The sequence below is a fragment of the Ursus maritimus genome, unplaced genomic scaffold (genome assembly GCF_017311325.1).
Source record: "Ursus maritimus isolate PB19 unplaced genomic scaffold, ASM1731132v1 scaffold_30, whole genome shotgun sequence".
NCBI classification, from domain to species: Eukaryota; Metazoa; Chordata; class Mammalia; order Carnivora; family Ursidae; genus Ursus; species Ursus maritimus.
Window position 1 is genome coordinate 21100151 of NW_024425564.1, and position 21543 is coordinate 21121693.

At 36.5% G+C, this 21543-nt stretch overlaps 1 protein-coding gene across 1 annotated transcript in view; it reads right to left on the reverse strand.

Annotated features, from left to right (window-relative positions):
• The window catches only part of LOC103665144, a gene marked incomplete at its 5' end in the record, with an annotated part of 295474 nt that overhangs the window by 132637 nt on the left and 141294 nt on the right, over window positions 1–21543 (reverse strand). The window contains 3 exons of the mRNA XM_008693048.2: window positions 7881–8076; window positions 10868–10942; window positions 11035–11117. Coding sequence (XP_008691270.2) covers window positions 7881–8076; window positions 10868–10942; window positions 11035–11117 — 354 coding nt within the window. The remainder of the gene's footprint in view (window positions 1–7880; window positions 8077–10867; window positions 10943–11034; window positions 11118–21543) is intronic.

Here is a 21543-nt window from a genome sequence, read left to right on the forward strand (position 1 = left end):
ATGGATCTAGCAAACACATTGGCTCACTGGAGAAACTGAGTCCTATCATTCAACCAAGGATTCTTAGGAGCCCCATGATGGTGAGGAGTAGGGAGAGGGAGCAGCTAACCTATCTAGGTTCTTCCTCCCTTATTCACCAAAACAGTTCAACTTCCACCTGTTTATATATTGGGGTCTTTGTAAGATTTTATTGCAAAATGCTGCCAATAATAACTCACTTGAAAACTAGTGGTCTATGGAAAAAGGAGAGTAGGCATAACTGGCATTTATAAGATAGTTCTATTAAAAATTTTCCTTTTTTTCTTTAGACTCTTCTCAAATGTATTTAATTATCATTTGTAAGAGGCCGGTTATTTGACATTCCTTGATATCAGTTCATACAAGTTTTAGCACAACTTCAGAGTCAAAATATTTTGCAATTGCAAAATGTTGATTTGAATTCAGAGGTTGTGATAACCAAGAGAAACAGAATGAAACTTAAGTGAAGAAGATCTGTCATCAAATCTCTAGTGGACTCAACAAGGCTACATCTTTTTTTTTTAAGATTTTATTTATTTACTTATTTATTTGAGAGAGAGAGAGAGCGGGGGAGGAGCAGAGGGAGAAGGAAAAGGACAAGCTGACTCTGCACTGAGCACAGAGCTTGATGCGGGACTCAATCCCACAATCCCAAGATCACAACCTGAGCTGAAACCAAGATTCAGACACTTAACCAACTGAGCAACCCAAGTGCCCGAAGGCTACTTCTTTTAATATGAAATTGACTGATTTGATTACCTTAAGAACAAAATCCAGTTATAACAGCCATCAATTTAAAGTACTGTTTATTCTTGCCAGGCCACCATCACCAGGGCACTGCACAGACAGCAGACTAAAATACAATCCAGGTCCTCCTGTGAACAAAAGCCTATTTGCTTAGCCTGGAGCTTCAGTTTGAGGGATAATCTTCAGGTTTTCCCCACATAGAAGCTAAGGAGTCACTCTCAGGGAAAATAAGCATGGAGTCACCATCCTTGTCCACCCACATGACCTCACTACATCTTGATAAGAATTTCCAAAACAGAATTCTACATTTGTCTGGGGTCCTGCTGTTTTGCAGCGGTTGTCCAGGGCACACCTCCAGCTCTCCTGGTCTGGAGGCCAGCAGACATTATTACTGTGGCCCCACAGTACTGTATATACCTACATACTTTAAAAGCTGCTGCCTGAGGGTCTGGTTTCCAATTAGCCTGAAAAGAAGTACTAAATGAGATTATTTCCCTGAATCACTTACAGGTCCCGGCATACCCTCAAAATAGGGGCATATCAAAATAAATCAGGCAATTTAGATGATCACAAAGGTTCTAGAGCCAACCAAGAGCTAGGGCACGGTTGAATGAGAAGGACTATCACCTATACAAGGCCATTCCTTCAAGACTGAGAGAGGTAACTCTTTCACCCAATACATAGAGACAAACACAGAGAGTCAAGCAAAAAAAAAAAAAAAAAAAAGAAAGAAAGAAAACAGAGAAATGTGTTCCCAACAAAAGAAGACAAAAACCACAGTAAAAGTTACCTTAATGACACAGGCATAAGTAATCCACCTGATGAAGAATTCAAACTAACAATCATAAAGATGCTCATTGAACTCTGGAGAAGAATGGATGAACAGTAAGAACTTCAACAATGAGAGGAAACAGGAAAGTACCAAGCAAAACTCACAGAGACAAAGAATATCGAACTGAACTGGAAAATAAGCTAGAGGGATTTAACAGCAAACCAGATGAAGTAGAAGAATGAGTCAGGGAGCTGGAAGAGAAAGCAATGGAACTCACCCAGATGGAGCAGCAAAAAGAAAAAAAGGAATTTCTTTAAGTGGGTATAATTAAGGAACCGCTGGGACAACATCAAGCAGAATAATATTCACAACACAGGGGTCCCAGAAGGGGAAGAGAGAAAGAAAGGAGCAGACAACTTATGTAAAGAAATAAAGGCTGAAAACCTCCCTAAGCTAGGGAAGGAAAGAAACAGACATCCAGATATAGGAATCCCAAAATTTCCAAATAAAATGAACCCGAAGAGAGCCACACCAAGACACATTATAATTAAAATGCCGAAAGCTAAAGATAAAGAGAGAATCTTAAAAGCAGCAAGAGAAAAAGAAATTGTTATTTACAAGGGCAACTCCACAAAGCTATCAGGATATTTCTCAGTAAAAACTTCGCAAGCTAGAAGGGAGGGCATGACTATTCAAAGTGCTCAAGGGAACAAAGTTCCAACCAAGAATACTCTACCTGGCAAGATTATCATTCAGTTTTGAAGAAGAGATAAAGGGTTTTTCAGATAAGCAGAAGCTAAATACTTTATCACTACTAAGCTGGCCTTGTGAGAAGTATTAAAGGGACTGCTTCAAGCTGAAAAGAAATGGCACTAAGACAACAAGAAAATATACGGAAGTAAAACCATCACTGGGAAAGGTATGTATATGGTAAAGGTAAGAGCTTAATCACGTCTAAAATTACTAGGAAGATAAAAAGACAGAAGTAGTAAATTAAAACTACAATAATTTGTTAAGAAATATATAAAATAAAAATATATTAAAAGTGACGACAAAAACCTAAAATGTTGGGGGAGGCAGTAAAAATGTAGAGTTTGGGAATGTGTTCAAATTTAAGTTGCTATCAACAAAATAGGCTGTTACATACTTAGTATAGTATATGTGAATCTCATGGTAACAACAAAGTGGAAACTTACAATAAATACACAAGAGAAAATGAGAACGGAATCGAAACCGAACACTCAAGAAAGTTATCAAATGACAAGGGAAGTGAGAAAGAGAAGAAAGGAACAGAGAAGAACTAGAAGCACAGCCAGAAAATAATGAACAAAATGGGAATAAATACACACCTATCAATAATTATTTTAATTGTAAATGGACTAACTTCTCCAATCAAAAGACAGAATGGCTAAATACATCAAAAGAGCGAGAGAGAGACTTCTACAGTATAAACTATAAGACACTGATTTAAAAAATTGAAAATGACACAAATAAATGGAAAGATATTCCATGTCCCTGGATTGGAAGAACTAATATTGTTAAAATGACCATACTATCCAAAGCAATTTATAAATTCAGTGCAATCACTATTAAAATTCTAATGGCATTTTTCTCACATCTAGAACAAATGATCCTAAAATTTATGCATAATCACAAAAGACCCCAGACAGCTAAAACAATTTTGAGAAAAAAGAACAAAGCCAGGGGTATCATGCTCCCTGATTTCAAACTATACTACAAACCTATAGTAATTAAAACAGTATGGTATTGCCATAACAATAGGCATATAGATCAATGGAACAAAATAGCCCAGATATAAACCTACACATATGTGTTCAGTTAAAATACAACAAAGGAGACAAGAATATACAATGAGGAAAGAATGATCTCTTTAATAAATGGTGTTGTGAAAGCAGAATAGCTACATGCAGAAGATTGAAACTGGACCACTTTCCTACACTGTGCAAAAATTAACTCAAAATGGATTAAAGATTTTAATGTGAGATCTGAAACCATAAAACTAGAAAAAAACATGATAAGTGCCTTGACAATATTCTTAGCAATGTTTTGTTTTGTTTTGTCTTTTCCTTTTTGGATCTGACTCCAAAGGCAAGGTTAACAGAAGCAAAAATAAACGAATGACCCTACATCAATGTAAAAATGTTTCTAAACAGAGAAGGAAACAGTCAACAAAAAGGAAAAGCAACCTACTATATGAGAGAAGGTATTTGTAAATTATATATCTGTTAAGGGGTTGATATCCAAAGTGTAAAAAAAATCTATATAACTCAATAAAAACAGCACAAATTTAATTAAAAGATGGGCAGCAGATCTGAATAGACATTTTTCCAAAGAGGACATACAGACGGGAAACAGACACATGAAAAGATGTTCAAAATCACTCATCATCAGGGAAATGCATCACAAGGAGATTTGCCACACACCTGTCAGAATGACTATTCTCACAAAGCAAAACCAAACAAGAAACAACAAATGTTGGCAGGATGTGAAGAAAGGAAAACCCTCATGCACGATTGGTGGGAATGTAAACTGTGGGAGTCACAATAGAAAACGATATAAAGCTTCCCCAAAAAATTAAAAGTAGAGCTTTGTGGGACACCTGTGTGGCTTGGTCAGTTAAGTGTCTGACTCTTCTTTTCAGCTCAGGTCATGATTTCAGGGTTGTGAGACTGAACTCCATGTCCAGCTTCATGCTGGGTGTGGAGCCTGCTTAAGAGTCTCTCTCTCTCTCCCTCGACCCCTGCCCCCCACCTCTCTCTTGATCTCTCTCTCTCTCTACCTCTCTATAAACAAACAAATAAACAAATAAGTAAAAATAGAGCTATCATATAATCTAGCAGTTCCACTATTGAATATGTATCTGAAGAAAACAAAAACACTAATTTGAAAGGGTATGTGTACGCCTATGTTCATTGCAGCATTATTTACAATAGCGAAGACATAGAAACAACTTAAATGTCCATCAATAGATGAATTAATAAAGAAAATGTGGTATATATATATAAAAGATGGAATATTACTCAGCCATAAAAAAGAATGAAATCATTGCCACTTGCAACAACATAGATGGACCCTGATGGTATTATGCTTAGTGAAATAAGTCAGAAAGAGAAAGACAAATACTGGATTGATTTCACTTATAGGTTGAATCCAAAAAACAAAACAAAACGGAACAAAACAAACCAAACCAAACCAAACAAAACCCAGACTCATAGATACTGAGAACAGTTGCCAAGTGTGGGGGTGATGGTGAGCAAAATAGATGAAGGGATTAAAAACTATAAACTTCCAGTTGTAAAATAAATAAGTCATACAAATGTAATGTATAGCATGGGGAATATATTAATAATGTTGTATCAACTTTGTATGGTGACAGATGGTGACTAGATTTGTTGTGCAAATGTCGAATCACTATGTTGTACACCTGAAACTAATTTTAATATGCTCTGTCAATTATACCTCTATAAATTTTTTTTAAAAAAGAAGAAACCTATCCCACCAAAAGAAAGAAAAAAGAAAGAAAGAAAGAAAGAAAGAAAGAAAGAAAGAAAGAAAGAAAGAAAGGTGGTCCTCCTTATTTTTCTTAGCCTCTGTAACTTCTGTGTCAATAATGGTATTTTTAATAAGATTACTAAGTGTTAGTGTTTTTTATTACTCCATTCCATGAGTAAGTTAAAGAATGACAAAATGCTTTAAAAAATACGAGAGTTTTGAATTGTCCCAATTAAATACAATTGATTTGCATACCTTACTAGACTGCTTGAAACATCTTTTGTAACTATTTACATTTTAGATTTAAAAGAATGTCATTATGAATTGATTAGACACTTTATTCAATTTCACTTAATAGAAATTTGAAAGCACCACTAAGAACCATAACATAGATTTGATTTATCCACCAAAGCTCCTGTTTGGTGAAGTATAGCTGTTTCATCATAGAATGCATTAAGTTGCTTTCTATTTGGTTAATCTATGAGTATATATCTTGATTGTTCAACCAAATTCATGGTGACATGGGAGGCAGTATATTTCTCTGTATCTTTCAGAGCATCCAACATGGTTAATAGCCACAAGGTTGACATTCAAGAATTAGCTAGTAGAGGTCGTTTCACTAAGTACTTCTATTATAATAACAACAATGAGCTTTACCTCCAGTTGCTAAATCACAAAGAAAAACACCCATGAATTCTAAAAATAACAAATATTTTTGAACCTTTGGGTTTCCTTTAAAGGATATCTAAGTTGATGTGCTAAAAATTCCCTCAAATCAGTTTTAGAAAACAGAAAGTCATGGAAATTAGTTTATGTTCAAAGAAATGAGCCCCAAAAGGGAAAAAAAAAAAAAAACACAAAGAAATAAGAGGTTTAAATCCAAAAAGGAGGTAAGTATGTGCCGGGGAATTCCCAAGTAAATACCAGGGTGTGTGAGCCTACTCACATAGGGGAATCGAAGCAATCCACCAACCACAGATTTATATCTTGAATCTATACCTGAGAAATAATGCTTTAACTAGGATATCATCAACATTAGAAGGACAGAAAATAGATCCTGTCTATACCCTGAAGCCAAAGAACATCATCACTAAAAATAAATTATTCCGAAAGCAAAGTCTTCAGAAAGATGAATATCTATACTTTAAGCATCAGTAGTGCGAAATTTGTTCTGGAACATCACATTTTATATATTTTGTGTATGGCTACTCATCCCCTGATCTATCACAGAAATCAGCAGCAAATATTGAAATATAAGCTGCTGAAATTCAGAATATGATTTTCAATTTCGAGAACTAAAAATTTGATTTGTGGGAATTGCCATTCAAATGCAACAGTGTTTATGGGGTGCCTGGACGGCTCAGTAGGCTAAGTGTCCTTCTTTGGCTCAGGTTATCATCTCAGGGTTCTGGGATCAAGCCCCGAGTCTGGCTCCCTGCTCAGTGTGGAGTCTGCTTCTCCCTCCCTCTCTGCCCCTCCCCCCAGCTCATGTGCTCTCTCTCTCTCTCTCAAATAAATAAATAAAATCTTTTAAAAATGCAACATTGTCTGCCCTATGATCCAGCAATTGCACTACTGGGTATTTATCCCAAAGATACAGACGTAGTGAAGAGAAGGGCCATATGCACCCCAATGTTCATAGCAGCATTGTCCACAATAGCTAAATTGTGGAAGGAGCCAAGATGCCCTTCAGCAGATGACTGGATTAAGAAGATGTGGTCCATATATACAATGGAATATTATTCAGCCATCAGAAAGAACGATTATACAACATTTGCAGCAAAACGGACAATTATGCTAAGTGAAATAAGTCAAGCAGAGAAAGACAATTATCATATGGTTTCACTAATTCATGGAACATAAGAAATAGGAAGATTGGTAGGAGAAGGAAGGGAAGAATGAAGGGGGAGTAAACAGAAGGGGGAATGAACCATGAGAGACTGTGGACTCGGAAACAAACTGAGGGCTTCAGAGGGGAGGGGCGTGCGGGATTGGGACAGGCCAGGCCGGTGATGGGTATTAAGGAGGGCACATATTGCATGGTGCCCGCAAATAATGAATCATGGAACATTGCATCAAAAACTGGGGATGTACTGTATGGTGACTAACATAACATAATAAAAAATTATTATTAAAAAAATAAAAATAAATAAAAATGCAACATTGTTTAGAAAACAATGAATGAGCATTCCTTCAAACAGAACACAAAATGACAGCCAAGAGTGTTCTAAAGAATTTTGGAAAAATTAAAGTGCATAGTGCTGTAGTGAAAAGGGTCAACAAGTGATGGTCAGAAGACCCAGAGTCAAGTCTTCTCACTTCTTTGGAAACTTAGATTATTTAAAGTTCATGAGTTTAAGTTTTTTAATCTGAAAAATGGAGATAGTATTTGTTCTACATAGATCACAGGATTCCTGTGTGGACAAGAATCTGTGGCGATAATAACTATAAAATTCTTCCGGGCATGGGGTGGAGAGCACTTAAAATACCTTAGACTATTAAGGATATAACTAGTATCTGGCACAATGCACTATATAGCCCAGGTGATCAATGGAACACTTCACATCCTTTCTTCTGCTTTTATTACAGCACTACGATGAAGCAGTTAAGTAGAAAATATTATAGGAAGGGTTACATTAAATCTCAAAGCTGTCCAACTCATGACATGATAAGCTCATTAAATTGCATTGTAGGATAGGAAGCAAAACCCAGGGGCCTACCTCGTGGTTCAGAGGTCGTGCCCCTTACCCAGAATTCCTTTCATGGCCCAATCAGCTAGCAGAGAAGGGCGACTATGATGGGACCGAGGAGAAGGTAAGTCCTCTCTCACACGGAGAAAGGGAGCTCGCCATTCCCAGGCCAATGGCGTCAGTACATTGGAAAAGCATCACAGCATTAGCACAACCGGGCTCGCTTCGCGACACCAACTTTTCCCAAACTCCTTGTGCGCAGCTCCAAGGAGCACTGTTCATCTGCCCATCTGGCCAGATGAAGAGCAAGGGGATTGTTTCATCAAAAGAGAGAGCCTTAGAAAGAGGAAACAGTGAACAAAAGGCTGAATCCTGAGGATTACAAAACGCGTTTGAACTGCCCTGGGAAGATCAGAGGGAAGCAGTGGTGGACGCTTTAATGTCTGCCTCGCGAGGTGCACCATTTTTTAAGAAGGCAGTGGAGGAAGGTTTGGGGTGGAGATACTCTGCTAAGAGGGTTGTGTTCATAAGATCACAGAACTGCAAGTCAGAGATAACAACAGCAAACACCAGGTGCATCAGAAATATCAAAGCGAACAAACATGACATCATGTTCAATTCCATCCCTGCTGTTACTAGCATCCAAAAAAAAACAAAAAACAAAAAACATAGCTCCAAATTCAACCAACCTAAATCATGAGGCCGTCCAGCAAGAATACTCTTTGCTCTTTCTTGAATTCATATGTGATATGTGTACCAGAGAATTTTTCAAGACAGGCTTTCCATTAGCAATGCCCAGGGAGAAATAAGGTATCTCTGGCTGCCTAGAATTTACCCAGGAAGACCTCTAAATTGAGTAGCCAACCCCCTCAGGCTTCTAGAGGACAGCTAGCATTTCTGGCCTGTTGGAACCACAAATTTCGATTGTTCTCTGGTCATGTGTTATTTGGAAAGCTGATGCATCCCTTGTGAAGTTGAATGAACCTCGTTTGCCCACAGCCACCCTGGAAATTGCCTAGGGTAGCTCTTCATATCAATGGAAGATCCAAATTAATCTCCAGTAAGCATGCCAAGATGAGGGAAAAAGGAAAACACTTAAGCTGGAGTCGGGAGTCCTAGATTGAGGGTTAGTAGGTGGTATAACCGCCCCTGTCCACAGCACTCAGTCACTTGATTCTGGGTGATGGGTGTGTGTCCGGCTCTCTTTTCACAGCACTGACTTCACTGAGACGTATTCCCAATAAGAACAAGTTTCTTCCTAAAGCAATTCAGTTAAGACACCTTCCCAAAGCGGCTGACCCCCAGGGAAGAGCATAATATCCCAAGCAATTGACTCACAATTTTTTAAATATAATATTAAAAATAGAGTGAAAAAGAATTCCTTAATTGAACATGTAAACCCAGAAAATATAGGGAAGAATTTTAGCTTTTCTGGATGATTGTATTCTTTCTCACCTTACCTATTTCAGCCTTTTCTAACCTCAAAGTTTAAATTCAACAATTAGTATGAAAATTCACAAAAGTACTTGGAAGACTAATATTAGAGCCACGATATCCTGGAAGTCTCATGTGCATACCCTTTCTTCAATGTCCCAAAGAGTATACATAAAATTACATAATACCTGGGGCACCTGAGTGGCCCAGTCAGTTAAACCTCTGGCTCTTAATTTCGGCTCAGGTCATGATCTCAGGGTTGTGAGATCGAGCCCTGCATTGGGAACCGTGCTCAGTGGGGCCCTCCTTGAGGATTCACTCCCTCTCCCTCTAAAATAAATAAATAAATCTTTTTTAAAAAAGTACCTAATACATAATAGTACTTCATATGTAATACGTATAAAAGGACATGAGCTTTTTTCCTTCCTAGCAAGTTAGTTGTTCTTTGTTTCCTTATCGTAGCTTTTAAATTAAGGTATACGACCCAAGAAGTAGAACATGATGTGTACCTACCTAAAAGGAGAAAATAATTCACAACTATTTTGAAGTATTATTTCATGATGAATACAAATAGAGAGTCTAGAAACAGTTTCTAGATTCAAAGCCCAGCTATGCACTTATTAGCAACGTTATCTTGGCTAACTCACTCCACCTCCCATGCCTTATTTGTCTCCCCTGTAAAATAGGGAAAATGATGATAATGGTAGTCTCTGTCCCATTAGTTGGCTGTGGGAACAAGATGAGTCATTTGATGCAGAGGACTGAGAACATTTCCTGGAACCTAGTCATATCCAAGCACTCAGTAAATACCGAATTCAAATGTCATCGTTACAAATTTCACTAAACTTTTGATTCCTAAGTTTCCTTTTTTAATATGAACTGTGATAGAAACATAACCATTGTGAATGCTGTAGTGGTCATCTAGACATTAAAAACTTAGTCATTTATTTGAGTATATGGTGGCCCACTATTTAGAGATAAAAACAAGACTGACTTTAAAGTCCATCCTGAGTGTAAGGCAAAATGTTGGTTCTAGGGGCGCCTGGGTGGCTCAGTCGGTTAAGTGTCTGCCTTTGGCTCAGGTCATGATCCCGGAGTCCTAGGATCAAGCCCCATGTTAGGCTTCCTCCTCAGCAGGGAGTCTGTTTCTCTCTCTGCCCTTTCCCCCACCCCAGCTCCTGCTATCAATCTCTGTCTCTCAAATAAATAAAAGAAAATCTTTAAAAAACATTAGTTCTATATACCTGTATCTATTTAGTCAGGAAAGTGAAAAATTAACGATTCAAGTAACTTGTCTGGGTGAAGGCAGGGATTGGAAGACAATCCTTTCACTTCAATTTTCTAGCCAGGCCAAATTTTCTGAATACTTAAAACCCAAAGTCACTTGCTTTACGTAGATATAGATTTTGCAAATGGCTGACTACCTAAAAACTGGGTTCAGTAATGCTGGTAAAATTAATTTAGCCAACATTTGAAAAGCCAGGCTATGTAATTTATATAAATTTATCAAGACAGTTTCTGGACAGACTTCCTGGCAGCCACGATCATGCCAAATAAAACACAGTACAATCAGCACATTTTCTAATCACCCTGCCCAAGCTGGAAAGAGCCTTGTAGACTGATTAATTTAACTAAAGTCTTCAACAGCTTAAAGAAGTCTGATTCGGATGTAATAAAAATTTATTGGCATTACTGATTTCACAAACGTCAGCTGCTTTAGTGTGTTCCACACTTCAAAACCTGCTTTGAAGACCAAATTACTTTCTACCTGTAAATAGATTTTAAGAAATCATAGTTAATAATCAGGGGCTGCCGTTTTCATGGTCTTTCCAAAGCCAACGTCTCCAGCTTTCATCTTACCTTCTTGTGTAATTCATGGTCTTCTTTTAAGAGATTGAGATCACAGTCCATAAGGCAGAGACCAATTTTATTAGAAATGCTTCCTAGGGTTAAAAACAAAAGGTGGAAAAATATAGTATAGATATTCACCTCAGAGGATATGCAAGCTTATACTACTGTAATCTAAGAGTTTATGTAAAGCCTGACAAATGGGGATAAAATAAAGAATTGTGAGAAAGAGGCTCTAAGATGTTCTATCCTCCACAATTTTAATTCGGTCAATGTATGAACTTCAAGTAGAACTCTACCAATGGCTACGCCACAGGGATGCAATTTACAAGTAGCAGCTGTGTCTGATCTGCTTTCTTACCCACATCTGGGTAGGATTCTCCATTATCAGCTATTTTTCTGGGATCGAGTTTTCAAAGAAACTCCTCTGCTCATACCAATGTTCCAATACTTTGAGACTAGAAAAGTCTGTTCTCTGTCTGTGCCCAGTATTTTCCACCTGAGCCATCTTCTCCATGTGGTACGTGATTTATTTTATAACACAGTTTCTCAGTCCCAGCACTATTGATATTTTGGATTGGATAATTCTTTGTTCTGGGGGCTGCCGTGTTTTATAAAATGTTTAGCAGCATTTCTGGCCTCTACCCACTAGATGCCAGCAGTAGCTTCCACCTCTCCACCCCTCTCCACATTTTTGACAACCAAAAATGTCTCCAGGCATTGCCCAATGTCCCCTGGGGAACAAGGCATCCGCTTGAGGACCACTGCTCTAGATCAAAAACACTTCGCAAAAAAAGAAAAAAAAAATCTCTTTGCAGACAATGTGTCTTGTTCACCTTGTTTCTTCTGCAGTGTCTAGCACGGGGCCTGAAATACTGTACCTTCAATACTGTTTCTTTCTTTTTTGTTGTCGTTTACATTTGAGAGAGAGAGAGAGAGCAAATGAGAGAGAGCTAGAGAGCACAAGCAGGGGGAGTGGCAGAGGGCCTGATGCCGGAGCTCCATCCCAGGGTCTGGGATCATGACCTGAGCCGAAGGCAGACACTTAACCGACCGAGCCACTCAGATGCACCAATACTGTTTCTTAAATTTTCAATCAATCAATTAATCAATCTCATAAGGTTGACCCAACATCTTTTTTTTTTTAAGTATCATATACCATGAGCAGCCAAAGTCTTACCGCTTGTCCTCTTCTCCCTCTCCAGGGATCAAATATTATCATCCCCTGGCTCTTTGGAATTGCTCTTGTGGACATTTTTTTTAAATAAGATTTCCACAGTGTAAAAGTTTTAGGACATGGTCTCCATGTCTGCATGCTTTAGGAAACTTTTTCTCCCTAAAGATGACCCAGCCAGCCTCTTCTCCCCAGTCGAAGTCTATGTGGCTCATGCATTTTGAACAGCAATGGTTTCATATTTTCTAACTCTGCTTCTAGTCCACGTTGCCAAACTGAAGGCAGATACCAACAAATGTCTTTCTTCAGGGAGAGTCTGATGGGTCAGGTGCCCCTTGTGCAAGAAGCCTGGCACTTTAGTCTACTGAGATGAGAGTCCTGTAGACTGTTAAAAGAGCTTCCTTGAGTCTAACACAAAATTCATTGATGGTGAGGTTGATATGGTCAAAATCAAGATAAGAAAGAGAGTAGAAGGGAAAAAAGTGGAATTACATTTTAAATATACCATTCTTTTAAAAGACATAAAATTTAAATTCACAGTGCATAGCTGGTGGGTGGAATAACAAATATGAAATAATAATGGAATGAATTTGTAGTGTTTTCACACAACTTCATATATATTATATTGTTTACTACACATACTCACACAAAACAAACTGTTAAAAGGGCTGTCGTTACCTCATTTGACAGACTTGGAAATTGAGACTCAGAGAGATCAAAGAACTTGTGCAAATCAGACAGCTAACCAGTAAAAAAATCTGAAATTTAGGCCCAGTTCTATTTGACCTCAAAGCCCATGCACTTAACCGTTCTTTTACATCTTAGGTGAGAACCAAACCCCATTTTCTACTTACGCTCATTGTTTAAACATTGAATGATATGTTTATTTTTTATTGCTACTGGAACACATTTCTACCAACTTAGCAACTTAATATTCATTGAAGTATTTTGCGGGTCAGAAGTCTGGGCAAGCATGGTACAGCTGGTTCCACTTCTTCCAAGTCTTACCAGGCCGAAGTCAATGTATCAGTCAAGGCTGCAGTTCTCATCTGGGTCTTAGGATCCTCTTCCGAGCTAGCTGGTTGTTGGCAGAATTCATTTCCTTCTCCTGCTTTCCTTGCAGTCCCCTTTCAGCCAGCAAACGCAAGATGCAACCTGACACTTTGTATCTCTCCAACTTTTCCTTCTGCCTTCTCTTCTGCTTACCAGCCTAAGAAAGTTCTGTCCTTTAAAGGTTCATGTGATTAGATCAGGTGCACCAAGATCCTCTCTCTCATGGTGCTTCCAGAGATGAGGGCTTGGACATCGTTGGGGAATCATGTTAGAAATCCTTCCTACCAGGAACCATCTCTGGCATAATGGAATTTATATTGCTTTATGTTAAAAAGTAGTGCTGTGCGTGTCCAGATAATAAAGTCCCAACCAAAGAGATAGTCTTCTGAAACTCTTTAACATTTGTTTTGTTCTTATGTAAAATGTTCTCTGCTCCAAAACCTACCTTCTTATTTATAAAAATGTATATAGTAAATACATATACATTAGATAATTATTAATGTATACTTCATGTAATTACATACACTTCATGTAATTATATACCTTATGTAACAACTATTATACATTATATAAATGTATACATAATACAATTCTTATCAAATTATGATCATACTGTATATGCAGTTTTCATCCTTTCTTATACTTACATTGTTTCGTTATTAAATATTCCTCAAAGTCTGATTTTTAATCACTGACTGATGCTATATCATTTTTTTTTACTTAACCAGCCCCCTTTAGTTGGGCATTTACATCATATTGAACAAATTTCACCAAAAAAATCTTAATATTTATCTGTGCTTATTTTCACAAATGAGTATCTAAGATCAGGAATACCAAATCAAACACTTAGGATTCACAAAAAGAACTATCAAAATTCAATCTGCCGTCAGCAATGTATGAGAGTATCCAATTTTCCCACATGCTTGGCAAAACTGACTCTCACTGTATTTTTCAGTTTGGCCTCCTTGGTAGACAAAATTATAACATTTCATTGTTATTTTAATTTGCAATCCTGTAATTCTAAAAAATGTGAACACTTTTATGTTTGCTGAGCACATATGCTTTTTATGTTGTAAGTTGCCATTTCCCCAATTTCTTTCAGTTGCAATATTTAACATTTTATGTAAGATTTTTATCTTTCCATATCAAAGATGTTAACTGTTTGCCTGGCACACAGGTTCAAAATATTTTTCTGTTTGCAGTTTGCCTTCTAATTTCTTTGAGAGAGGTGTGTGTGTGTGTGTGTGTGTAAGATGTGGTTTTCAATCTTATATAATCATGAGTATCAGTGCTTTTCCTTTACTGTTTCTCTTTTTGCTTATAAGCTTACAAAATTTGTCCACACTAGATAGTCAAAGGAAGTGTACAGAAACAAACTATAAGTAAATAAAGAACTCATGAGGTTCTTGCATGATTTTCTTTCATACTTCCCCCACCACCATTCAGGTGAGCAGCCATGACACCGGAAGTCCTCCTTATACCCCAGGGCTAGACATGCAAATAAAACCAAACTTCATTCCTCTTAAAGGACTCCTTACCCTTATTTGCCATTCCTTTTCACTACTTTGCCAAGCCACCCGGACTCAAAAATCTCGTCCATGAGTTTTCTTTCCCTACTGTGACTCACAGCCAATCATTTGTCACTTTGTCTTTGACCTTAAGAAGATTTTATAGCCATTCCTTCCTCTTTTCAACCTTAAACCTGACTTCCACCTTCTTCACTCCCCAAATGCACATGTATAGGCAAATGGACAGACAGATCACAGAGAAGTGGTAACTCTTAACTGAAACAGAATTACGCCTGTACTTTTGTTCACAACTGTTTTTTTTCTCATATAAGAAATCATGGTCATCTCTATGGTAATAAAATACATATCGAACTGTATTTTACTTAAAATGAATTTTCCCCCTTTATCCTCCTTATCTTCCATCCATATTCCCCAACACCTCTCCATTCCACCTGCTCCACAGGACCCATTCTATTTTCTCCATGATCATTTCACCAGATATATACATGCACACACATGTGTGAACATATGGATACACACACTGATGGGGTATTTTTCACTGTTACACAAAAAAGGAGATTACATAGTGCACATACCTGCCTATACCCTTTTCACTCAACAATGTCTGATGGAATTCCCTTTGAGTCAATAACTATAGCTCTAATTTATTATGGTGAATGGCTGTGTAGTATATTATACTGCAAATGTAGCATGATTTATTTGACCATTCCCTACTGATGACGTTCATTTTTCTTCATTTTTATATTCTTATCAGGAAGAATGCTACAATAAAATCCATGTACTTGTATCTAGCCATATTAGTGCTTTTACTCCTGTGGACGGGTTTCCAGGGTGAGATTGCTGGGTCAATGAGTTGACATATTTTAAATGTTAATAGATGTTGTCTGGTTGCTTTCCAAAAAACTTACATACATATTTATGTACATATGTAAGTACACATATATATTTAAATAAAATATATATATATATTTCCATAAGCAACATATTAAAAAATCTATTTTTCTAAATCCTTGCCAGCAGATCACCTCTGAATTATTAATTTATAATATTCTTAGATTATGATCAGAGAGAATGGCCTCTATTATTGTATTTTGTATATGTCTGTCTCATATATAAAACCTAACAAGGTTAGGTTAGGCTTTATATTCAGCTGTTGTGTAATTCGATGCATATAAGTTGTGTCATATTATACCTTTTTCATAAATTATACCTTTTCTCATTATCAAATGTCCTTTTCTTACTGTTTAGACCTGATTAAATCTTAAATACCAACTGCCTGATGTGGACGTTGCTTCCTGGGACAGCTTTAGTTTTGTTCTAATTTTCTGGTATCCGTTCATCCATAGGTATTCAACATTTCTTTAAGCATGTTTACTGTAAGCTGTGGGTTTTCTTTCTAACTTAGTTTGACATTATCTTTTACTGGGGGAATTATCAGATTATTAGAAATATTATATCTTTTATTTCTTTTTTATTCACTTTACTTTTCTACTTCCTCCTTTCCTTTTCTTTGTATTGTTGATTCACTTGGGATGAGGTTCGTTTCTCTTGGCCCTTCCTCCCTTAATGTATGTTCTCCATTCAGTTATGCTTACTTTCTTTCTCTGTAGTACAGGCGTATACAAAAAGGACAAAGTTATAAGGGTACCACAAAGTGTCTGGTTCTAATAAAGGAGTGGTAAAAATCAGCACAAAGTGAGAGATGCCTGGCAAAGGGAAAGATATGAAAGTATATGTCCAAAGAAAGCATAAAAGTGTCCCATGAGAGAAGAGGTCAGCTTTTAAAAACCTAACAACTTCTACCCTTTGACAGCAGCAGAGAAATAAGCTCTCTCTGCTGTCCGGCTCTGGCCTGTCCCTGATTAGATCCTGAAGGAGTCAATAACCATGATTCACAAGATGGAGAGAAGGTGTAGAAGCATAATACTGAGAAGAGAATGTACCCAAGTTCTGCCCTCCCTTCTCAATATTTAGGGCCGGGCTGAAGGAAACTGCAATCAGGGTGAAGCCTGTAAGAGATGTTCAAAACACCTTTTTTTTTATTACTAGCCCAGATAAAGCATATGAACCAGTGATTTCAGACTGGAGGCAGAGTGCTAGTAAGACCAAGGGAGGAATGATGCGTTCACCACACACTCCCTTCGTACAGGTACTCACCTCATTGCTCTAACTCTGCATGCTATGTTTATGGTGAAAGAAAAATAAAATAAGATAAAAACAGGGAGGGAGGAAAACCATAAGAGATGCTGAACAGTAGGAAACAAACTGAGGGTTGCTGGAGGGGAGGGAAGTGGGGGAATCAGGTAACTGGGTGATGGGCATTAAAGAGGGCACTTGATGTTGGGCACTGGGTGTTGTATGCAACTGATGGATCACTAAACTCTACCCCTGAAACTAATAATATGTTAACTAAATTGAATTTAAATAAAAAATTTTTTAAATAAAAATAACTTTTAGGAAAAAAATAAAAAATAAAAAAATAAAAGGCAAAAACAAGGACCACCCTACTCCTTGCAGACTTCAACACTTGAATCAGATGATGATATTCCTGGCAATTGTGCTGCCACACACACTGTATTCTCCCTGGCTAAATCCAGAATATCTGAATCCAGTACTATTACTTTTAAAATCAAAGGGCTTCAGAGGGGAGGGGGGTGGGGGAATGGGATAGGCCGGTGATGGGTAGTAAGGAGGGCACATATTGCATGGTGCACTGGGTGTTATACACAACTAATGAATCATGGAACTTTACATCAAAAACCAGGGAGGTACTGTATGGTGACTAACATAATATAATACAAAATTATATAAAATAAATAAATAAATAAAGTGACCTTCCTGGTTTCAAAAAAAAAAAAAAAGGTCTGAGTGATAATTTATATATGATAAAATGTATATATTCTAATTTAATGAGTTTTGACAAATATATGCATCCACGTAACTCCCACCATAAGTAAAATATAAAGCATTTAGCATCACCCCCGAAATTCTTCCATATCCTTTGCAGTCAATCCCCCGTTCCCAACATACACACACGCACAAACACACGCACACACACCCACTTGCTCCTGGCAACCACTGGCAACCCGTTATCTGATTTCTACCACTACAGATTAGAATCCTGTTATAAAATTTCATACAAGTGTAATAATACGGTATTTACTCTTTTGTGCCTGGCTTCTTCCACGCATAACAGTACTTTGATACTCATCACTTTTTGTGACTGCACTGCAATTTATTTATTAATTCATCTAATGATGTATATTTGCCTTCGGATTTTTGACTGTTGTGAGTGTGCTGCTATGAACACTCATGTTGAAGTCTCTTTGTGGACATGTGTTCATTTTATTTGGAACATACATAGGAGTAGAATCACTGGGTCTTTGATAAGTATCTATTTCATTTAACAAAAAACTGCCAGTTTTCCAAAGCGGCTGTACCATTTTATACTCCTACCAGCAATGTTTAAAAGTTTCCTCCAAGTCACCATCAACACTTGGTGGTGTTCGTTGTTTTTTGTTTTGTTTTGTTTTGCTTTAATTTTAGCATATTAGTGATGGTGACATGGTAACACATAGTTTCAATTTGCACTTCCTGATGACTAGATTCTTTATGAACTAATTGCGCATTTCATATATCCTTCTATGAAACTTCTAAGTATTGTAATTTTTTAAAAGTGAGCTGTTTTTCTTCTTACCAGTGAATTGTAAAAGTTCTCTATATATTCTGGATACAAACCATTTTTAGACGTGGGTATTACATTTGTTTTCCTTCAGTTTATACCTTGTCTTTTATTTTTTCCTAACGGCAACTTGACTAGGAAAAGCTTAATTTTGTTGAAATCCAATGTGTTTGTTTTTCTCTTAAAGTAAGTAATTTCTGTGTCTAAGGACAAAATTATAAAGATTTCTCCTATGTGTTCTTCTAGAAGTTTTGTGGCGCTGGCTAGAACCTCCAGGATATAAAGTGATGAGATGAGACATCCTTGCCTCATTCCTGATTTACAAAAGGAGACATTTAATCTTTCTCCATTAATTCAGAGAAACATATGCTGTATTATTTAAATCTTTTAAAATGCACTAAGTTCTAATTTATTAACCAATATATGATCTATCTTGCAAACATTCTGTATTTCCTTGAAAGGGAGGTGTATGTTGCTGTTTTTAGATGAAGAGTTATGTAAATATCAATTTGATCAAGCTGGTTCATAGTGTCATTCAGATCTTATGTATCCTTCTTGATTTCTTTTTTGTCCCTTTGTATTTTCTTCATGATTAGTGATATTGGGCATCTTTGCATCTTTTTATGTACCTGATGGCCATCTCTATACCTACCTTGGAAAACGTCTATTCGGATTCTTTGCCCATTTCTTAATCAGATTGTTTGATTTATTTATTTATTTTTTGGTTATTGAGTTGTATAAGTTATTTATATATTTCGGATATAATCCCCTATCAAATATATCATTTGAAATATTTTCTCCCATTTGGTAGATTGTCTTCATTTCATTTCATGGGTGGTTTCCTTTGTTGTGCTGTTCTTGGTTTCTTTGTTCATTTGTTTTGCTTTTGTTTCCTTTGCTTTTGGTACCAAATCCGAAAGTCATCATGGAGAGCAATGCCAAAGAGCTCACCGCCTGTATATTTTTAGTTTTATGGTTTCAGGATATTTCAGGAATATTTAATCTCTGTCATTAGGAGGATATTTAGGATTGTTGTATCTTCCTAATAAATTGCCCCTTTCATATTTGTCTCAAAGACTACTCTCAGATTTCTAATATGAAATATTAATGTGGCCGCACCAGTTTCCCTAGGTATAGCATGGTACATATTTTTGTCCTTTCATCTTCAGATTTACAGGGCCTCTCTCGTGGACAGCATACAGTGGAGTCTTGCTTTTTCTTTTAGATTTCAGTCCCTGCTTTTTAATTTAATTATTTAGCCTTGAACATTTTACGCAATTGTTTATATGGTTGAGTTTGTCTACCATCTTGCTGTTCGCTTTTTGTTTTGTGCCTTTTTCTTCTTCGTCTTTCTGTTGAGCCTCCCTTGCCTACTTTTGGGTTACTTACATATGTTTTTTATATTATATCTTATTTTCTCTGTTTTTCCTCTTCTTTCCTCTATTATTTTCTATTATTTCTGCATCTTTGAGGTTGTTTTACTATTTGATCTAGGATTAATAGCATGAATTTAAAAATTATCCACATCTACTTATGGTCAATATTACAGAATTTCACGCTTCACACCCAGCATTCCCATTGTCACTTCACACCTCTCACTTCATAAATATGATAAACTCACAACAGTATGATTAAAGGTCCCACCCCCTAATCCTTTGAGCTACTGTTACCATGTTTTTTATCAGTACATGGTTTACAACCTCACCTCACAATGCCATTTTATTTTGTTTAAATAGTTACATTTTAAGAAAATTATTAGATAAATGAGTCTTTAGTATTTATCTCTGGATTTGCAATTTCTGAGACTTCGTTATTCTCCAGTTTAAATCATCTTGTAACATTTTCCTCCAACATAAAGAACATTCTCTAGCTTGTTTGTTTGTTTATAAGTGCTGGTCTGCTGGAGAAATATTTTTTCAGCTTTCTTTCATGAAAATGTCTTCATATCGACCTCAATTTTTGAAGGAAATTTTTGCTAGTTACAGAATTCTGGATTGACATTTCTTTCCTCAGCACTTTAAATATGTCATTGCATTGATTTCTAGTCTCCATTGTTTCTGATGGCAATGCTGGCCATTATTCATATCATTGTTCCCTTGCATACAATGTTTTTCTTTTTTTCTTCTGTCTCTTTTCAAAATTTTCACTTTTAGTTTGATGTTCTTCAGTTTGACTATGATATTATTTTTTTTTTTTAAGATTTTACTTTTTTAAGTAATCTCTACACCCAATACGGGGCTTGAACCTATAACCCCAAGATCAAGAGTCTCAGGCTCTACCTACTAAGCCAGTCAGGCACCCCAACTATGATATTCTTAATACAAGTTTCCCTTTCATTTATTTTTTGGAGGTTCACTGAGGGTATTCAACCTATAAGTTAATGTATTCAATCACGTTTGGGAAATTTTCAGTCATTACTCTTTTAATACATATCTCTTCCATTGTATGACCCTTTTTTTCCTTCTAAGATTCCCCTTATATGTATTAAAACCATGTGATATTTCTCCATAGGTCTCTTGAGTCTCTCCTTTTCTCTCTCAGCTTTTTCTTTTTTGTACTTCGCATTGGTTAATTTATTCTAATTCTTGGATTTTTAATTCCATAACTTCCTTTGGTTATATCGATTATAATTTCCATGTCTCTGTTGGGATGGTCTAACCATTCATTAAGACCATTTTGTCCTTTACTTATTAGAAAGTGATTTCTTGAAATTTATGAACATATTTATAATGAATGTTTTCATGGCTTTTCCTGCTAAATTTAATATCTGAATCATCTTGGGGTTATTCTTATTCACTACTTTCCTTGTCTAAGATTTATATATTTTTTTCTTTGCATATCTAGTAATTGTAGATTATATAATGTGCACTAGAGAAAACTTCACATTCTGTTATCGTCCTTGGAAAAGTGTTGTTTTCTTTTTGGTTTTGTTTGTTTGGTTGGTTGGTTTGTTTTGTTTTGTTTTTTGTTTTTTTTTTAGTGAACAGTTCAATTACTGGCAAATCCCATTAAACTTGTGTAGGTTTGAATTTACATTTAGTTACAACCTATCTGTAAAAAAGCAAGGGTTTCCAAGCCACTCT